Raw genomic sequence first — 20338 nt, forward strand, 5'->3', positions numbered from 1 at the left:
AATATAAGGTTTACGGCTCAAAACCAGCAACAGTCGATGAGCTGAAAGAGGTAATTGAAAGACAATGTCTTGCAGTTCCAAATGAAATGATTCGTAACGCTGTTGAATCCATTGGTCCGCGTTATCGGCTGTGTTTGGAACGTGATGGTCGTCAGTTTGAACATTTGTAAACATGCATCGATCCATTTATACATTTTACCATTAATCTTGTTTCTAAGTCAATAAACAATGCATTTATTATCATTTAAAGAGCGAGTACATTTTTTTGGGACACCCTGTATATGTATATGCATGTATATATATATATATATATATATATACATATATATATATATATATATATATATATATATATATATATATATATATATATATATATATATATATATATATATATATACACACACATATATTGTTGCCGTTCTGGGAACCGCATCCCTCCAAAGCAAGAGCAACCATCATACAGCGGATCCGAGACAGTTATTCCATTAATATACATTCAGACAGACCCTTCCCTTTTGTCTCGCAGGACAACGGGACAGTGCATTGTGTAAGCTTCATAGCTAGGTATGATTAAATCTCTGCACTCATTCCTATTATTTTCTCTACTCTTCTACTCTTATTCCTGAGGTAAATCCCAGGCACATGTGCCCTTCGCTGTGAGATGGGTCCTCAGCAAAGGCCAAGCAGGCATTACGCCAGACACCTCTCTGCAGAAATCACAGCTTATCAAACCCACGTGCAGCGATAATTTCCACGCACTGGACAGAAAGCGCACCCAACACGACACCCACACTGCACGGAACACGTACCGAGGAGACGGAAGAAACGGCACCCTAAATGCTGGTAACTTGCAAAGCGCACGCGGCTGCGCCCTTTCCAACCCATTTCCAAATCTCCATCTAATAATGATTCCATTATATCCAATCTAATTATGATTATATCCAATCCTTCCCCTCAATTCCCTGAAACAGATCAGGGCTGGCAACGTGCATCCCACTGCCTCTGATAACCATGAACAGCATGCTTGATTGCGGGCGGACCCACGCGCTGACCACGTGTACAATGGCGGACCCGCGCGCACTGTACGGGGCATGCTCGATGGCAGACGGACCCGCACGCTGACCACGTGTACAATGGTGGAGTCGCGTGTAGCCCGTGATACTTTATCATCGTACAGAACGACGCATGAATAACACACATCTTTGGTCAGGTCTGCGCATGGGGTTACAATAACATCTTGCCATCGGTCTTCACTCATCACGACGGACACAAATGTCTCCCGCAGATGGCAGACATCCTCGCGCACCTCCGCCTCGATGCAGCTGCTACCAGGCAGAGGCATGCTGTGCGGCCGGATCGCTCGGGCCGCGTGGCGCACCATGGAGCAGGCATATTGACCAGCACCAACCGCGGGAGGCCGGGGCACGGCACGGGGTTCGGTACAAGGCGATTCATGTCACGGTGCTCAAAGCGAGATGATTCCGCAGCTTGGAACCATCTGGCCGGAAGTGAAGTGGAGCCGCTTCCGGTCATGGCGGCCGGCCCATGTGCTGGCCGAGGCCCAACCAGAGTGCCCGATTCGGGTGACGACATCACTTTGGGTCGTCACCCTCGCCCCGCACCACCAGATCTATAAAAGGTAGGGTCGCAGGGCGATGGGAGAGTCGTCGTCATTCCCGAGTCATTAAAGTGTCGTCGTTCCTGCTTGCTCAGTCCTGTCGATTTGTCTTGCTCGTCCTGGCCTGGAACTCATCTTCAACCATTCGCCTGCGGACTCCGCCTTTCTGCACCAACTCGTTGCTGACTCCGCCTTTCTGCACCAACTCGTTTCTGACTCCGCCTTTCTGCACCAACTCGTTGCTGACTCCGCCTTTCTGCACCAACTCGTTGCTGACTCCGCCTTTCTGCACCAACTCGTTGCTGACTCCGCCTTTCTGCACCAACTCGTTGCTGACTCCGCCTTTCTGCACCAACTCGTTGCTGACTCCGCCTTTCTGCACCAACTCGTTGCTGACTCCGCCTTTCTGCACCAACTCGTTGCTGACTCCGCCTTTCTGCACCAACTCGTTGCTGACTCCGCCTTTCTGCACCAACTCGTTGCTGACTCCGCCTTTCTGCACCAACTCGTTGCTGACTCCGCCTTTCTGCACCAACTCGTTGCTGACTCCGCCTTTCTGCACCAACTCGTTGCTGACTCCGCCTTTCTGCACCAACTCGTTGCTGACTCCGCCTTTCTGCACCAACTCGTTGCTGACTCCGCCTTTCTGCACCAACTCGTTGCTGACTCCGCCTTTCTGCACCAACTCGTTGCTGACTCCGCCTTTCTGCACCAACTCGTTGCTGACTCCGCCTTTCTGCACCAACTCGTTGCTGACTCCGCCTTTCTGCACCAACTCGTTGCTGACTCCGCCTTTCTGCACCAACTCGTTGCTGACTCCGCCTTTCTGCACCAACTCGTTGCTGACTCCGCCTTTCTGCACCAACTCGTTGCTGACTCCGCCTTTCTGCACCAACTCGTTGCTGACTCCGCCTTTCTGCACCAACTCGTTGCTGACTCCGCCTTTCTGCACCAACTCGTTGCTGACTCCGCCTTTCTGCACCAACTCGTTGCTGACTCCGCCTTTCTGCACCAACTCGTTGCTGACTCCGCCTTTCTGCACCAACTCGTTGCTGACTCCGCCTTTCTGCACCAACTCGTTGCTGACTCCGCCTTTCTGCACCAACTCGTTGCTGACTCCGCCTTTCTGCACCAACTCGTTGCTGACTCCGCCTTTCTGCACCAACTCGTTGCTGACTCCGCCTTTCTGCACCAACTCGTTGCTGACTCCGCCTTTCTGCACCAACTCGTTGCTGACTCCGCCTTTCTGCACCAACTCGTTGCTGACTCCGCCTTTCTGCACCAACTCGTTGCTGACTCCGCCTTTCTGCACCAACTCGTTGCTGACTCCGCCTTTCTGCACCAACTCGTTGCTGACTCCGCCTTTCTGCACCAACTCGTTGCTGACTCCGCCTTTCTGCACCAACTCGTTGCTGACTCCGCCTTTCTGCACCAACTCGTTGCTGACTCCGCCTTTCTGCACCAACTCGTTGCTGACTCCGCCTTTCTGCACCAACTCGTTGCTGACTCCGCCTTTCTGCACCAACTCGTTGCTGACTCCGCCTTTCTGCACCAACTCGTTGCTGACTCCGCCTTTCTGCACCAACTCGTTGCTGACTCCGCCTTTCTGCACCAACTCGTTGCTGACTCCGCCTTTCTGCACCAACTCGTTGCTGACTCCGCCTTTCTGCACCAACTCGTTGCTGACTCCGCCTTTCTGCACCAACTCGTTGCTGACTCCGCCTTTCTGCACCAACTCGTTGCTGACTCCGCCTTTCTGCACCAACTCGTTGCTGACTCCGCCTTTCTGCACCAACTCGTTGCTGACTCCGCCTTTCTGCACCAACTCGTTGCTGACTCCGCCTTTCTGCACCAACTCGTTGCTGACTCCGCCTTTCTGCACCAACTCGTTGCTGACTCCGCCTTTCTGCACCAACTCGTTGCTGACTCCGCCTTTCTGCACCAACTCGTTGCTGACTCCGCCTTTCTGCACCAACTCGTTGCTGACTCCGCCTTTCTGCACCAACTCGTTGCTGACTCCGCCTTTCTGCACCAACTCGTTGCTGACTCCGCCTTTCTGCACCAACTCGTTGCCGACTCCGCCTTTCTGCACCAACTCGTTGCCGACTCCGCCTTTCTGCACCAACTCGTTGCTGACTCCGCCTTTCTGCACCAACTCGTTGCTGACTCCGCCTTTCTGCACCAACTCGTTGCTGACTCCGCCTTTCTGCACCAACTCGTTGCTGACTCCGCCTTTCTGCACCAACTCGTTGCTGACTCCGCCTTTCTGCACCAACTCGTTGCTGACTCCGCCTTTCTGCACCAACTCGTTGCTGACTCCGCCTTTCTGCACCAACTCGTTGCTGACTCCGCCTTTCTGCACCAACTCGTTGCTGACTCCGCCTTTCTGCACCAACTCGTTGCTGACTCCGCCTTTCTGCACCAACTCGTTGCTGACTCCGCCTTTCTGCACCAACTCGTTGCTGACTCCGCCTTTCTGCACCAACTCGTTGCTGACTCCGCCTTTCTGCACCAACTCGTTGCTGACTCCGCCTTTCTGCACCAACTCGTTGCTGACTCCGCCTTTCTGCACCAACTCGTTGCTGACTCCGCCTTTCTGCACCAACTCGTTGCTGACTCCGCCTTTCTGCACCAACTCGTTGCTGACTCCGCCTTTCTGCACCAACTCGTTGCTGACTCCGCCTTTCTGCACCAACTCGTTGCTGACTCCGCCTTTCTGCACCAACTCGTTGCTGACTCCGCCTTTCTGCACCAACTCGTTGCTGACTCCGCCTTTCTGCACCAACTCGTTGCTGACTCCGCCTTTCTGCACCAACTCGTTGCTGACTCCGCCTTTCTGCACCAACTCGTTGCTGACTCCGCCTTTCTGCACCAACTCGTTGCTGACTCCGCCTTTCTGCACCAACTCGTTGCTGACTCCGCCTTTCTGCACCAACTCGTTGCTGACTCCGCCTTTCTGCACCAACTCGTTGCTGACTCCGCCTTTCTGCACCAACTCGTTGCTGACTCCGCCTTTCTGCACCAACTCGTTGCTGACTCCGCCTTTCTGCACCAACTCGTTGCTGACTCCGCCTTTCTGCACCAACTCGTTGCTGACTCCGCCTTTCTGCACCAACTCGTTGCTGACTCCGCCTTTCTGCACCAACTCGTTGCTGACTCCGCCTTTCTGCACCAACTCGTTGCTGACTCCGCCTTTCTGCACCAACTCGTTGCTGACTCCGCCTTTCTGCACCAACTCGTTGCTGACTCCGCCTTTCTGCACCAACTCGTTGCTGACTCCGCCTTTCTGCACCAACTCGTTGCTGACTCCGCCTTTCTGCACCAACTCGTTGCCGACTCCGCCTTTCTGCACCAACTCGTTGCCGACTCCGCCTTTCTGCACCAACTCGTTGCCGACTCCGCCTTTCTGCACCAACTCGTTGCCGACTCCGCCTTTCTGCACCAACTCGTTGCCGACTCCGCCTTTCTGCACCAACTCGTTGCCGACTCCGCCTTTCTGCACCAACTCGTTGCCGACTCCGCCTTTCTGCACCAACTCGTTGCCGACTCCGCCTTTCTGCACCAACTCGTTGCCGACTCCGCCTTTCTGCACCAACTCGTTGCCGACTCCGCCTTTCTGCACCAACTCGTTGCCGACTCCGCCTTTCTGCACCAACTCGTTGCCGACTCCGCCTTTCTGCACCAACTCGTTGCCGACTCCGCCTTTCTGCACCAACTCGTTGCCGACTCCGCCTTTCTGCACCAACTCGTTGCCGACTCCGCCTTTCTGCACCAACTCGTTGCCGACTCCGCCTTTCTGCACCAACTCGTTGCCGACTCCGCCTTTCTGCACCAACTCGTTGCCGACTCCGCCTTTCTGCACCAACTCGTTGCCGACTCCGCCTTTCTGCACCAACTCGTTGCCGACTCCGCCTTTCTGCACCAACTCGTTGCCGACTCCGCCTTTCTGCACCAACTCGTTGCCGACTCCGCCTTTCTGCACCAACTCGTTGCCGACTCCGCCTTTCTGCACCAACTCGTTGCCGACTCCGCCTTTCTGCACCAACTCGTTGCCGACTCCGCCTTTCTGCACCAACTCGTTGCCGACTCCGCCTTTCTGCACCAACTCGTTGCCGACTCCGCCTTTCTGCACCAACTCGTTGCCGACTCCGCCTTTCTGCACCAACTCGTTGCCGACTCCGCCTTTCTGCACCAACTCGTTGCCGACTCCGCCTTTCTGCACCAACTCGTTGCCGACTCCGCCTTTCTGCACCAACTCGTTGCCGACTCCGCCTTTCTGCACCAACTCGTTGCCGACTCCGCCTTTCTGCACCAACTCGTTGCAGACTCCGCCTTTCTGCAGCAACTCGTTGCCGGCTCCGCCTTTCTGCACCAACTTTGCTGACTCCGCCTTTCTGCACCAACTCATTGCTGACTCCGCCTTTCTGCACCAACTCGTTGCTGACTCCACCTTTCTGCACCAACTCGTTGCTGACTGACTCCGCCTTCTTCACCACCTCGCCGCCTCTCTCCACCCATTGGCTTCTGGCTTCACCAACGTCCCTCCCTTCACGCCTGACGGTTGTGTCTCATTCTCTGGACTGACGCTAGCTGCACGAAGCAATAGCGACATGCCAGATGTCAGGGAGGTATCGCCCAGCGGAGCATCCCCCCCAAATGTATTGGTGGCACGGTTGGGCAATCGTGCAAGGTATTGAGAGACTGTTAGCCTCATCTCCTCTCCTTTTTCTCTTCATTAACTACTCTTCTTCGGTGTGTGTGTGTGTGTGTGTGTGTGTGTGTGTGTGTGTGTGTGTGTGTGTGTGTGTGTGTGTGTGTGTGTGTGTGTGTGTGTGTGTGTGTCCTGGTGCCTGTCCTCGTTCAAGTTAAGAGTGTAAAAGAATTATATCAGGATAACTCTGCTCTGTGTCTGCTTTTTTAAGTTGCTTGTATATTGCCACACCTTTCACATGTCTTCCTATTCCTGCTACAGAGAACAATAAACAACATTCACTGTGCCACATATCTTTCCTCGCCTGCCTGTTCATAAATCCTTTGTAGAAATGTTCCCAGCTCATTTTTGTCTTTTCTTTCAATGATCCAACATGGTCCGTATCCTAACTTAGCCGGTACTTTATTCCCAACGATCCGTTCCTTTTAGCCGGTACATCCTTGGCAGTGTCGCTCAGCTACATCTGATTCGGTAAAGTGATCCGGTTCGGACAAGGCGTACCGAGGACGTGTCCCCCGGTAATGAGGTCACGTGATTAATTAGGTAACCCGATTAACTCACAGACGGGAGGACCCGAGATCACGTGGTTGAGTTGTTTCCGTTCACGGTCGGTTGGCAACCTGCTGCGTCACGGAATTACCAGTGTGCGACCGCACGCAATTCTGGGGAGTCTGGTAGGAACCCGAGTTGCTTCCCCCCTGGTGGTCTTCTCACAAGACCCCCGGCCCGCAACAATATATATCTACACACACACACACACACACACACACACACACACACACACACACACACACACACACACACACACACACACACACACACACACACACACACACACACGTCTATACCCCCTTTCAAATTTTTCACCTTTTGTTGCCTTATAGCCTGGAATTATATTGCATCAAATCAGACTTTTTCCAACTTTATTTACATATCGTAACCCACAACTTCCAAGGGAAAAAGAAATTTTACAAATTTCAGAAAATTAGATTAAAATACATTACGAGATATATTGGTTGGATAAGTATCCACCCCCCTAATAGTAGCAATTGTAAATTATCTCAGGTGCAACCAATCACCTTCAAAAATAATCACACAAGTTAATTTGCCTCCACCTGTGTTAAATTGTAGTGATTCTGATTGTTTCAAAATAAAATCAGATGTTCCTGAAGGTTTCCTCTGCTGGGTAGTGCATTTCACAGCAAAGACTCAACCATGAGGCCCTGGGAGTTTTCAAAAGACATCCGGAATAAAGTTGTGGAAAGGCATAGATCAGAGGATGGGTATGAAAATATTTCAAATGCCTTGAATATCCCTTGGAGTACAGTTAAGACAATCATTCAGAAGTGGAAGGCATATGGTACCACCAAGACCCTGCCAAGATCAGGCCGTTCCTCCAAACAGGATGACCAAGAAAGGAAGAGACTGATCAGAGAGGCCAATAAGAGGCAAATGGAAACTGTGAAAGATCTACATGCTTTTATGGCAAAGACTGGTTACTGTGTGCATATGACAACAATATCCCAAACACTCCACAAGTCTGGCCTGTACGGTAGGGTGGCAAGAGGAAGCCATTACTCAAAAAAGCCCACCTTGAGTCCCGTTTGAGGTGTGAAAAAACCCCTCCATAGATTCTGAAGCTATATGGCAAAAAGTTTTGTGGTCTGACGAAACCAAGGTGGAACCTTTGGCCTAAATTCAAAACGTTACATTTGGCGTAAACCCAATACAGCACATCACCCAAAGAACACCATCCCTACATTGAAGCATGGTGGTGGTAGCATTATGTTGTGGGGATGTTTCTCATCAGTAGGGACTGTGGCACTCGTCAGGATAGAAGGGAAAATGGATGGAGCAAAATACAGAACAATCCTGGAGGAAAACCCGCTGCCCTCTGCAGCAAAGCTGAAATTGGGACGGAAGTTCACCTTTCAACATGATAACGACCCGAAGCACACAACCAAAACTACACTGAAGTGGCTAAGGAACAAAAAGATAAATGTCTGAGTGGTCCAATCAGAGCCCCAACCTAAATGCAATTGAAAATCTGTGGAATGACTTGAAGATTGCTGTCCATCAATGCTCCCAACACAACTTGACTGAGCTTGAACAGTTTTGTGCAGAAGAATGGGAAATATTGCCCAATCAAGGTGTGCAAAGTTGGTGGAGACCTATCCCAACAGACTCACAGCTGTAATTGCTGTCAAAGGTGCTTCCACCAAGTATTAATTCAGGGGTTGGACACTTATCCAACTGAGATATTCTAATTTTGTATTTTTAATTAATATTCTGAAATTTGTAGAATGTTTTTCCACTCGGAAGTTGATGGTTACATTGTGTTAATAAAGGTGGGAAAAGTCTGATTTAATGCAATTTAATTCCAGGCTATAAAGCAACAAAAGGTGAAACATTTTAAAGGCGGTGTCAACTCTCTTTCGGCATTGTAATGTGTATATATATATATATATATATATATATATATATATATATATATATATATATATATATATATATATATATATATATATATATATAATTTGTAGTTCCATTTGGAATAACTAATTGATAACGCCAAAGTATATCAAACATAAAAACAGGCACAATAGTCTGTCAAAAGTGAGTTATTTGTCATTATCCATCAAAGTGGATTTTTTGATGGATAATGAGATCCAAAGATTTTTTCTCATTATCTCATTATCTCAAAAATTATCTCAAAAAAATCTCATTATCCAAAGATAATGAGATTTTTTGATGGAGAGATCCAAAGTATGTATAAATGGATGGTGATTTTTCACTTGATGGTCTGCTGGAACACAAGATAGTACATGGAAACAGGGGTTCTCAGCTTAAGAGCTTGCGTGTGAAACTTAAGCTTTCCCTGTGAAGGTGATACTAAGGTTATGTGGAATGGCATTACACTATTGGCTGCATCTCACCAAGTGGCGCATTGTTAGAGAGGTCGTATTTTCCAATCTCCAGAAAACGACCATGACGTGCCAAGCAGCGCAAGCTGGCCTGCAGCTTCTCCTCCGCCAGCGAATTCAGCACTATGTCCACACCTGCACAATATCATCAAAATAAAAGGATAACAGACATTCATTCAGCAACTTCCCCATTATGCCAAAATACCAAGTATGCAGGTGCCAATAGATGCTTACCTCTGCCTTTGGTGCTGCAAAGAACATGATCCTCAAAAGTTGTATCACGCGAGTTGGCGAAGCAATCGTCAGAAAGTGCTGGAAATCTTTTTTTCAAGAATTCCCGTTTTTCCATCGAGCCTGTGGGACAATACACACTCTATTAACTATGTGATGTTGTCATGTACACTGAACTGAAGCCTACTGGAGCCATGGAGGCAATGATCAAACAGCAAACACTCAACACTAACCAGACCTTTTGGTTGGTGTATTTCTTTTGTTTATTCTGCATACATAGTCGAGGCTCGTGGAAAAGCGAGTACTAATACATTGAACGGATCAAAATGCACCAGGACAAAAGGAACAGCAGAGAGAGAGAGGGAGAGGGGGAAACACCAACAGTAGAGCAGAAGACCAAAACAGAGGGAGGCAGACAAACAATGCAGGTGGGAAGGAATGGGAGACAGGAGACTATATATGGGGTGGACAATATGGATACAGAAGAGAACTCTCAAGAGGGAAAATTGGAAATTTGGAAGGAATAGGGATTGGGTTGTGGTTTACAAGGGTAGAAGAGATCATGGTTTGGATTGGGGACGATCTGAGATGTAGTAAACAGCTGTCTTGAAGACCTGTAGGGAAGCATGAGATTGAAGAGAATGTTGGAGTTGGTTCCACAGGTGGGGAAAAAGAGGAGCAAATGAGTGTAGGTGAGCAGTGATCCTGGATTTAGGTAGTTTCACCAGAAGGGGGTTGATGGTAGACAGTGCGAGCCCTGCAGAAACTTTGGGGCACAGAAAGAGCAGAGGGGAAACTTGAAGGCCTTGGTTTCCAGGACATCAAGCTGAGTAAGACTTAGGCAGGGAAGCCTGCCCAGAGTGCAGAGTATTACTCCATCAAGCTGCATTTGAAAGTCTTGTCGGTGGATAGGAGTTAAGGTGTGCCAAGGAAAGACTTTGTATGACAGAGGATGCCCAATTGGTGGCTGCTTTGGGGGCCAACTTTGAAATGTAGTTTGCTCAAGAAAGATCATGGCTGATAATGAGACCCAGGAGTTTGAATGACTGAACTTCCTCAAGAGGATTTTTTAGAAGATAGATAGGAGGGTTTGCCAGACGGTCTTTTCGGAGAGAGAGAGAGAGAGTGAGTGAGAGTGAGAGTGTGACATTTGTCAAGATTTAAAAGACAGATTCCAAGTGTTTGAACAGCTTGTGATTTTTAGCACACCTGAATATAGTTCAGGTGAGGTATTAGCATCGCGTGTCAGTCAGTTAGTTTGTAAACACTTGGATCTTCTTTCTCTGAAATAACACACAATTTAGATGAAACTTGTCCACAAACTTAAATCACCCGTGATGTACCAAAGTTTGTTCACAGCATTCATAAATAATAATAATAATAATAATAATAATAATAATAATAATAATTTGGGGTCTAAGGAGACTGATGTAGGGGTCAAAGTTGGTCCAGGTATGATACCCCCCCTCCCCCCAAAATAGATATTTGCCACCTTCTCTGAAACGACACACAATTTCGATGAAACTTTACCACAACCTTCATCACTCATGATGCTAAAACTCAAAGTCCTATTTTCACCAAACTTTGTAGAAGTTCTGAGAACCAAGGCCTCCTGATGCCTTGTAAATCCCATCAAAAATTGCATATTAAGAAGGTAAATTGAAAGGTCAAAGGTCATAGGTCATTACGATACCAGGATCATTACTTTTGACTTTTAAAATAGTATTCACACGATTCAGATGCAACTTGGTATAAATAATCTCTGCATTGTGCTTTCACAAGTTTGTCCAAACCATCAGCTAATTTACATATTTTGTGGGTCATCCACACCTACCAGTGGTTCCCTTGTTCTACCAGGTGAGCGCAGGGGCATTGCCCCTATTTTTCAAGGTCTGAAAAGAGGGAAGAGGCTGCAGGATGTCTGAAGGATGAAGTGATGTCATGGCAGAGGGTGGAGTCATCATAAAAAATATAAAGAGAATCTTCCAGAGAGAGAGAGAGAGAGAGAGAGAGAGAGAGAGAGAGAGAGAGAGAGAGAGAGAGAGAGAGAGAGAGAGAGAGAGAGAGAGAGAGAGAGAGAGAGAGAGAGAGAGAGAGAGAGAGAGAGAGAGAGAGAGAGAGAGAGAGAGAGAGAGAGAGAGAGAGAGAGAGAGAGAGAGAGAGAGAGAGAGAGAGAGAGAGAGAGAGAGAGAGAGAGAGAGAGAGAGAGAGAGAGAGAGAGAGAGAGAGAGAGAGAGAGAGAGAGAGAGAGAGAGAGAGAGAGAGAGAGAGAGAGAGAGAGAGAGAGAGAGAGAGAGAGAGAGAGAGAGAGAGAGAGAGAGAGAGAGAGAGAGAGAGAGAGAGAGAGAGATCGTTGATGCAGACCAAGAATAAGACTGCCTTGGGGCACTCCAGCCTTGACAGAGGGATGAGATGAAAGGATTGCGTTGAGTGCCATATTTTGGCTACAAGAGTAGAGGAAGACAGTAAGCCATGCATGGAGTTGGCCTTGGATGCCATAGACAGAGAGTTTGGAGAGCAAGGCAGGATGCCAGACTTTATCAAAGCACGATATATGTCCAGAAAGATGACCCTGGTTGCATGTCTAACATTGAGGGTCTCCATCCATTGTTGCGTGAGTAGAAGCAGCATGTCCAAGGTAGAGTGACCTGGTCTGAATCCATTTTGGTAATCTGAGATGAAGTTGTTGGAGAAAAGGAAGGTTTTCATATCAACTGTGATGATGGATTCCATGACCTTGCTTATGATTGGAACGAAAATGATCGGTCTGTAGTTTAGGGGATCAATTTTTGCACATTCTTTATGTAATGCAGTTATGTTGGTGGATTTCCAAGCAGATGAAAGACTTCAACAAGTGATGAACAAGTACATGTTTTTGATGTTAATCAAAAATATCAACTGCCTTGCAGCGTTCTTATGGTTCCTAGACCCCAGTGTGACCGAGTGTTATAGTCGGAGAGTTTTAACCACACCGACCAGCACCCAGGCAGGTAGAGGACAAGAGGTAGCTGTGTCCACCTGTAATTTGGTGCTGGCCAGTGGTTTAAGAATGATACTGTTCCAAATCTGCGCTCTCAAATCTCAAATTTGGCTAATTGATGCCGGAGGACAGTTTGGTTTTAACCAATGGCATCTTAACACGCTGATTCCAAATTGTTCCCACGTATAGATTTAATTGACCAATTAAGTAATGCGCTACAGAGCACCCATTCCCTCAATGACAACAGACAGGGTTTTCATTAACAAAGGAAGTTAATAGCCAAAAAACTGGGGCGGTGGAGAAGGGAAATGAACATGACTGCATACGTGGTGAAACAAATGAATAAGTAATAAACCCTCGTGCATATGGTAATTGATCGGCTTACTTATCCAATCTTAACTGCCTCACTCACTCAAGTGACAGGACAGATAGAAGGAGAAGATAGGACATAAAGGAACCAGGGGTGCGAGCGGGCCTTGCTAGTGCCTGGTTTTGATGCCAAGATGTGCTGGTGCATGGCCTTGAGGGGCTTTGTCCATCATGTGATCTCTCGGCGTTCACACTGCAGCATACCACAGCACACTATGGACAGCCGAAAACCACGCCGAGATAGCTGCAAGACCATAGTGTTGGAATCTGAACCTGGGTGCAGAGAGCAGAGAGTAGAGAGAAGAGAGCAGAGAGTAGAGAGAAGAGAGCAGAGAGAGAGAGAGGGCGATTTCTGCTTTTTGTGATCCTCTTATGGCCTGGTGCGTGGTTATTGGCCCCTCTCGATGGAGGCGCTACACCCACCTTCTTGGAGACTCCATTTCTTCTATGGCCAATGCTCATGCCAGCCACATTGACACCTGGTTTTCCATGATTCTGCTCCACATTGTCTGGGGTCCACATGGAAGGCATGTGGACCCAAGTGTTGGTATTATTGAGTCCCCGGACTCTGTATAGAATTGATTGATGAATTTTGTGTGGACAGTGGCGAAAAACACCTCAATGGATAGGTTATGAGCTGTAGTTGTGCACCTTGATACTGGTTTTTTGACAGACATGAAGATGCGAGGAAAAAACGGTATTTTTAATCACGCTAATATATTATATTGCGAGACGCCAACCATGATGACGCTGCTAAACATCTACTCGCCTAGCGGCAGCAGCTACCGCTATGTATCTATTCATGGCGCCACCTGGTGGTCCTAGGGGACTCATATGTTCAAAAGAACATACCCTTATATTTACCTTCGCAAACTTCGTTTGACGAAGGTATTGTATTGACCCCTGTGTATTTATTTATTGGTAAATATGTGTGCGGACAACATTGCGCAAAAACTGCTGGACCGATTTGCATGAAATTTTCAGAGATGATGTGCAGTTACTCAAGGACGCCAGGCGAAGCTTTTGGGAGCGATCGGATCAAAGGTCAAGGTCAAGGTCACAAAAAGGTCAAAATCGTTTTTTTGCGATTAAAGTGTCAATTTTGTTCCGATTTACATCAAATTAAGTCCAAAATGTTTAGTATTCAAATCCCGATCCACTCATATAGCGTATGGTATAGTGTTTGCAACCCTAGTTAGTCTGTGGAAGTCAAAGGTCAAGGGGTCACCAAAATGGAGTTTTTGATTGGGAAGCGTTGTGGACAACATTACACAAAAACCACTTCGCAGATTGTCATGATATTTTGTGGATGTGTTTGGCATCACGAGAGGACAAATCGATTAGATTTTGGGAGCGATCGGATCAAAGGTTAAGGTTTAGGTCACAAAAAGGTCAAAATTGTTTTTTCGCGATTAAATTGTCAATTTTGTTTTGATTTACAGCAAATTAACTCCAAAATGTTCAAAATTAAATTCCCCATCTAATATGACACATGGTATAGTACTTTTGTCACCCAAGGCAGCGGTTGGGGGTCAAGGTCAAGGGGGTCACACAAATTCACATTTATATCGGAAAGCGTTGTGGACAACTTAACGCAAAAAAAAAAAAAACGCAGAGAGGCTTTAATTGTTTTGGATTTGTTTGGCATCATGAAAGGACAAATCCATTACATTTTGGGAGCGATCGGATCAAAGGTCAAGGTCACAAAAAGGTCAACATCGTTTTCTTCATGATGAAAACGGTTAATATGTTTCCGATTTACATCAAATAAACTCCAAATTGTTCAGTGTTCAATTCCCCATCTTCTGAAATGACACAAGGTATAGTACTATTGTCACCCTAGGTAGCAGTTGTGGGTCAAAGGTCATGGGGGTCACGAAATGCATATTTGTATTGAGATGCGTTGTGGACAACTTAATACAAAGGTAACTAGTGGCTGCGGAGAAGGTATGCGCTCTACGAGTGTCCGTTCTAGTTTATTTTAAACGAAAATATAATGACAGATCACAATGGGGAAAACCACAGTAAACACTAAAGTGGCAATATGGGTGTGACACAAACATTTTGGGAAGTGAGATGAAGGGAACTTCACTGAAACAAACTCGACACTGCCTGTCGTACACTTATTACATACGCTAATGCTGAACATGTACTATGGAAATAACTATTATCATCTACTCTCCTTCAGTGATTTCCAGAACAATATTAACTATCTTGCATCATTCTTCTGATTTGCCTATACCCCAGTGTGACTCACCAACAGTTATCAGAACCCGACAGCCTCTGCTGAGGGCAATTTGGATGGCTGCTTGCCCAACGCCTCCTGAGCCAGAGTGGATGAGTACAGTGTCTCCCTTTTGCAACCTACCACGAACCACTAGTGCATAGTATGCTGTGGAGTATACAACGGGCACTGTAGCAGCCTCTTCGATGGTCCTAAGGAACAAATGGGTAAAATCACAATGCGAAAGGTAGAAGGGAGTAAGGTAAAGAGGGATGAAGAAGAAAGTTACTCAGGTAAGATACAATAGTGAAAAACATCCATTCTCTCCTGAAACACAAACTACATTTGACCATTCACAAGAGCAAATATACAGTATATTAGTTAATAATGTAGGTAAAAACAAATACAGAGTTGAAAAAATTGGGGAAAAAAGGCTAAATACTTTTGCATACAATTTTTTTGCGATATATACTGTATCTGTGGGGATATGTCAACGACAATGTCCATCAGGGGAGGCCAAGCACCATCCCTGAGCTGAAGGAAGCCATCACAGTCAAAACCATTATCGATCAGTGCGACCGAATGTTATCGAGTTATCAACTATTGAGATCAAATAACTTATACAATGCTACTTATAAGACAGGTGCCACACACTCAGATACACACTCGGACAAAATAAACCCAGTTGAATGGCAAAGGACTTTTGCAGCCACGGAGGGAGGGAGCTGAGGTCGCAGTTCTTTCGGTACCTGAACGTTCCGAGAGAAGGGCTGCTCCGTGGTGCGGCACCCAAAAGAGGCCGTGCAGTTCGGCCCACAGCCGCACGTGTGGAGACCGTGTCTGCGAAGGAGCCCGGGTGGAGAGCGCGGAGTCCAAGGTAGAACGGGGCAGCAGACAGGACCCAATGAGAGACCCGGTCAAGGTCGGGTATCTTCGGACCAGCACAACAGACGGGCCGCCGAGGCGAGAAGTGGGCAGGCACTCCACGATCACGACCTTCCTTCTTCAACCAACAACCAAGGGACCAACTCAACTGACGACCTTCCTTCCTTCTTTGCAACCAGCCAACGAACCCACCAAACTCTCTCACCCAACAACGAACTCTCAGGTCCTCTCACTCTACCCTGAGGATGGTGTTGTAATTTATAGATCCCGAAGGTCGGGGAGGTGCCTTGGTGAAGCTGATGTCACCGTCCGCCCTGAATGGACAGGGCCTTCATGGGGTCTGCCCTTTCTGGGCGGTATTTTGGCCAATCCGGGAAAACCCGCCCATTCCACGCATGTTTGAGGAAGGTGGACGGTGGTACAACCAAGATTGAATTGGAACGTTTGGGGAAGCCGAAAAGGAACTGCGGACGTGAAGATTCTGCCTTGGAACAACGAGGCTCTGGAGACGCAGGTGGACAGTGGATCGTGATGGAGAGGATATAAAGATTTATTAATCGAACTAAAAACCATCACAACGCACCCCTTTTGCTTTCCCACTACACACAAGGAAGGGATGGATCTGCACATATACTTAATGGCATAACTAACTTCGGGACAACTGTATGTATGCATACAGTTCTAGGAACCGTAACACTACCCCCCTCCCTTTTGCTAGACTCAATCCGAGTCGTTAACATCCATGTGGCATGCAGGTGCAGGTTTCCCCGAGAACATTTTACCTACGGATCCCTGAGTGTGACATTTTGAATACATGTCCCCAAAAAAATAACCTAGTGCGTTGCGTAACTAAACTAACAGACTCAATCGGACAACTAAACTACATCGCCGGCACTAAACAAACAGCAGGTGGGTTAGGACGATACATTTCTAATATTTACACTACCCATGGCCCAGGACCTGTGATTTGAGGAGAGAACACAACAAAGGTAACATTCATGGATGAGTGCACAGCAAGGAATCGACGATCGGGCGTCTTCAGGGCCTTCAATGGTCCCTTGTTTGTCACTGATTTTTTTATTTCATTTGGTTCCTGGCTGCTGGAGGCAACTCACCCTAACATGGCAAGCCATACGCCATTTCACAGGCCATTTGAACTGGCCTTTATGTAACAAGGAGACATCCGGGCTGCTTAGTGCAGTTCTCTGTCCATTTGAACTGGCCTTTACACAACAAGGACATATCCGGGCTGCTCAGTGCAGTCCCCGGTAACGCGGCTGCCTGCAGGGCAGTCCTTGCAAACACTTTCAGAGATGGTCCTGGAGCACATGGTGAGGTTGAATGAAATGGTAATGCAAACAAAGGCATGGGGAGGTATGGCAACTGGAGTCAAGGCAAATGCAGAAAAAGGCATGACAAATACAGACCAGGTAAGGTGCGATGCAACAGGTTGGCACATGAAGCTGACCGGCTTCGGCGTGGTCTCGTGAGATTGTGGAGGGAGTGTGGTGGCGTTGGCAGATCCGAAGACGGGCTCGGTCCTACCCTACGATCTCCCCCCAACCTATTCCCTATGCCTGTCCTTGTCCATACCCACCCCCATTAGCTTGCACCAAAAAAACAACAAAATTGAGACTTTTTTATTTTTAATTTTTTAATTTTATTTATAATTTTATAATTACGTACAGTGGGGAGAACAAGTATTTGATACACTGCCGATTTTGCAGGTTTTCCCACTTACAAAGCACGTAGAGGTCTGTAATTTTTATCATAGGTACACTTCAACTGTGAAAGACGGAATCTTAAACAAAAATCCTGAAAATCACATTGTATGATTTTAAAATAATTAATTGGCATTTTATTGCATGAAATAAGTATTTGATACATCAGAAAAACAGAACTTAATATTTGGTACAGAAACCTTTGTTTCAATTACAGAGATCAGACATTTCCTGTAGTTCTTAACCAGGTTTGCACAGACTGCAGCAGGGATTTTGGCCCACTCCTCCATACAGATCTTCTCCAGATCCTTCAGGTTTCGGGGCTGTCGCTGGGCAACACAGACTTTCAGCTCCCTCCAAAGATTTTCTATTCAGGTCTGGGTTCAGGTCTGAAGACTGGCTCGGCCACTCCAGGACCTTGAGATGCTTCTTACCGAGCACTCCTTAGTTGCCCTGGCTGTGTGTTTCGGGTCGTTGTCATGCTAGAAGACCCAGCCCCGCCCCATCTTCAATGCTCTTGTTGAGGGAAGGAGGTTGTTGGCCAAGATCTCGCGATACATGGCCCCATCCATCCTCCCCTCAATACGGTGTAGTCGTCCTGTCCCCTTTGCAGAAAAGCATCCCCAAAGAATGATGTTTCCTCCTCCATGCTTCACGGTTGGGCTGGTGTTCTTGGGATTGTACTCATCCTTCTTCTTCCCCCAAACACGGCGAGTGGAGTTTAAACCAAAAAGCTCTATTTTGGTCTCACCAGACCACATGACCTTCTCCCATTCCTCCTCTGGATCATCCAGATGGTCATTGGCAAACTTCAGACAGGCCTGGACATGCGCTGGCTTGAGCAGAAGGACCTTGCGTGCGCTGCAGGATTTTAATCCATGACGGCGTAGTGTGTTACTTTTGGTTTTCTTTGATACTGTGGTCCCAGCTCTCTTCAGGTCATTGACCAGATCCTGCCGTGTATTTCTGGGCTGATCCCTCACCTTTCTCATGATCATTGAGGCTCCACGAGGTGAGATCTTGCATGGAGCCCCAGACCGAGTGAGATTGACTGTTATCTTGAACTTCTTCCATTTTCTAATAATTGCGCCAACAGTTGTTGCCTTCTCACCAAGCTGCTTGCCTATTGTCCTGTAGCCCATCCCAGCCTTGTGCAAGTCAACAATTTTGTCCCTGATGTCCTTAGACAGCTCTCTGGTCTTGCCCATTGTGGAGAGGTTGGAGTCTGATTGATTGAGTGTGGACAGCTGTCTTTTGTGCAGATAACGAGTTCAAACAGGTGCAGTTAATACAGGTAATGAGTGGAGAATGGGAGGGCTTCTTAAAGACAAAACTAACAGGTCTGTGAGAGCCGGAATTCTTACTGGTTGGTCGGTGATCAAATACTTATTTCATGCAATAAAATGCAAATTAATTATTTAAAAATCATACAATGTGATTTTCAGGATTTTTGTTTTAGATTCCGTCTTTCACAGTTGAAGTGTACCTATGATAAAAATTACAGACCTCTACGTGCTTTGTAAGTGGGAAAACCTGCAAAATCGGCAGTGTATCAAATACTTGTTCTCCCCACTGTTTGTCCCTAACCCTCTTATTGTCTTTGTTTGGCTAACCTGTCCTGACTGTCCATCCCCAATTCCCAAGATCCCTTTGGAAAGGATTAAGGAAGAGACAACTGAATCTGTCTCGAGGCCCAATGCAGCCTCAGAATAACTCCCACAGATTTCAGAAATTCCCAAGGTGATTCCAGCGGCCTAAGAACAGTGAAGGGATGGATGGTGCGAAGGGGTACACGTTTCCTATGTATTCTAGCACTTATTAAACGTTAATCTATCCCCGGGGCTTTTTAACACGCCAGTCTCTTTAAACTATTGGTTCTAGCAACCAGGATTCCTGTCGCCTGTGTTGGTGTTCGTTATTAATTTGGGCCTGGCCCGCAAATTTTCTCTCGTGCTTTTGCACAATTTCGTGGCTGGGCAGTGTGGCTCCATTGGCAGGGATACCCATCTGCCCAACTCGATCTTCGGCACCCCCGGGTCGCTGAGGCTGTCTCCGAGCCTACCTACTCCACATGAACGTGGGGGATGCCCTTCCTGGAATCTTCCCCGTCGATGCCCACGTGGCATTTTGGTGCTCCGGGTCCCGTTTCCATGGGCTACCCGTGCCCATTACACTAACTCGGTCCCTTGGAGCCATGGCCTACTCTGGCCGACTACTTCGGTGCCCGGGGTGCCCTCTACTCAGTACGCACATTTCATCAGCCACGCTCCCAGCCGGTCAATGGTCTCCTGCACCCTGCAAAAGGTTTCGTGCCTTCGTTCAACACCAACAACCAGAACGACATCTGTTTGGTTAATTTAGCTAACCCGCTAAATAACATTACACTAACCTCGGGTTCCCTTGGGTGGGATTCACTCCTCCCCCCAATCATTCGTTCGTACCATGCATTCCACATTCACTTCATTCATACTCGGGCCCGCTGACCCACGTTCACTTATCATGTTTTTTTCTCTTTTCAATTCACACCAACACTCACACTAACTACGTTCCCCTAACTACCTCGTGCTCCCCGTCATCCCTTACTCAAATGCATGTTCCATTTTACTCTACATTGCTAATCTATGTCCCCACTACACATTCCATGTCTCCAATCCATTTCTAATTCTAAACTA

General features: G+C 47.5%; 1 protein-coding gene and 1 long non-coding RNA gene across 3 annotated transcripts in view; one reads left to right on the forward strand and one right to left on the reverse strand.

Annotated features, from left to right (window-relative positions):
• Positions 1-243, forward strand: part of LOC147024813 (uncharacterized) — a 20643-nt gene extending 20400 nt beyond the window's left edge. The window contains exon 3 of the long non-coding RNA XR_015059207.1: positions 1-243. This exon is cut by the window's left edge and continues 911 nt beyond it. This is a non-coding gene — a long non-coding RNA (uncharacterized LOC147024813).
• Positions 1-20338, reverse strand: part of FASN (fatty acid synthase) — a 148617-nt gene that overhangs the window by 43271 nt on the left and 85008 nt on the right. For both annotated transcript variants that reach the window (XM_085885099.1, XM_085885100.1), the window contains exons 31-33: positions 15094-15272; positions 9491-9610; positions 9269-9391 (exon numbers count right to left, since the gene is read on the reverse strand). In XM_085885099.1, the coding sequence (XP_085741225.1) occupies positions 9269-9391; positions 9491-9610; positions 15094-15272 (422 nt within the window). The remainder of the gene's footprint in view (positions 1-9268; positions 9392-9490; positions 9611-15093; positions 15273-20338) is intronic.

The sequence above is a fragment of the Eptatretus burgeri genome, chromosome 6 (genome assembly GCF_056783735.1).
Source record: "Eptatretus burgeri isolate ZD-2024b chromosome 6, Ebu_testis_v1, whole genome shotgun sequence".
NCBI classification, from domain to species: Eukaryota; Metazoa; Chordata; class Myxini; order Myxiniformes; family Myxinidae; genus Eptatretus; species Eptatretus burgeri.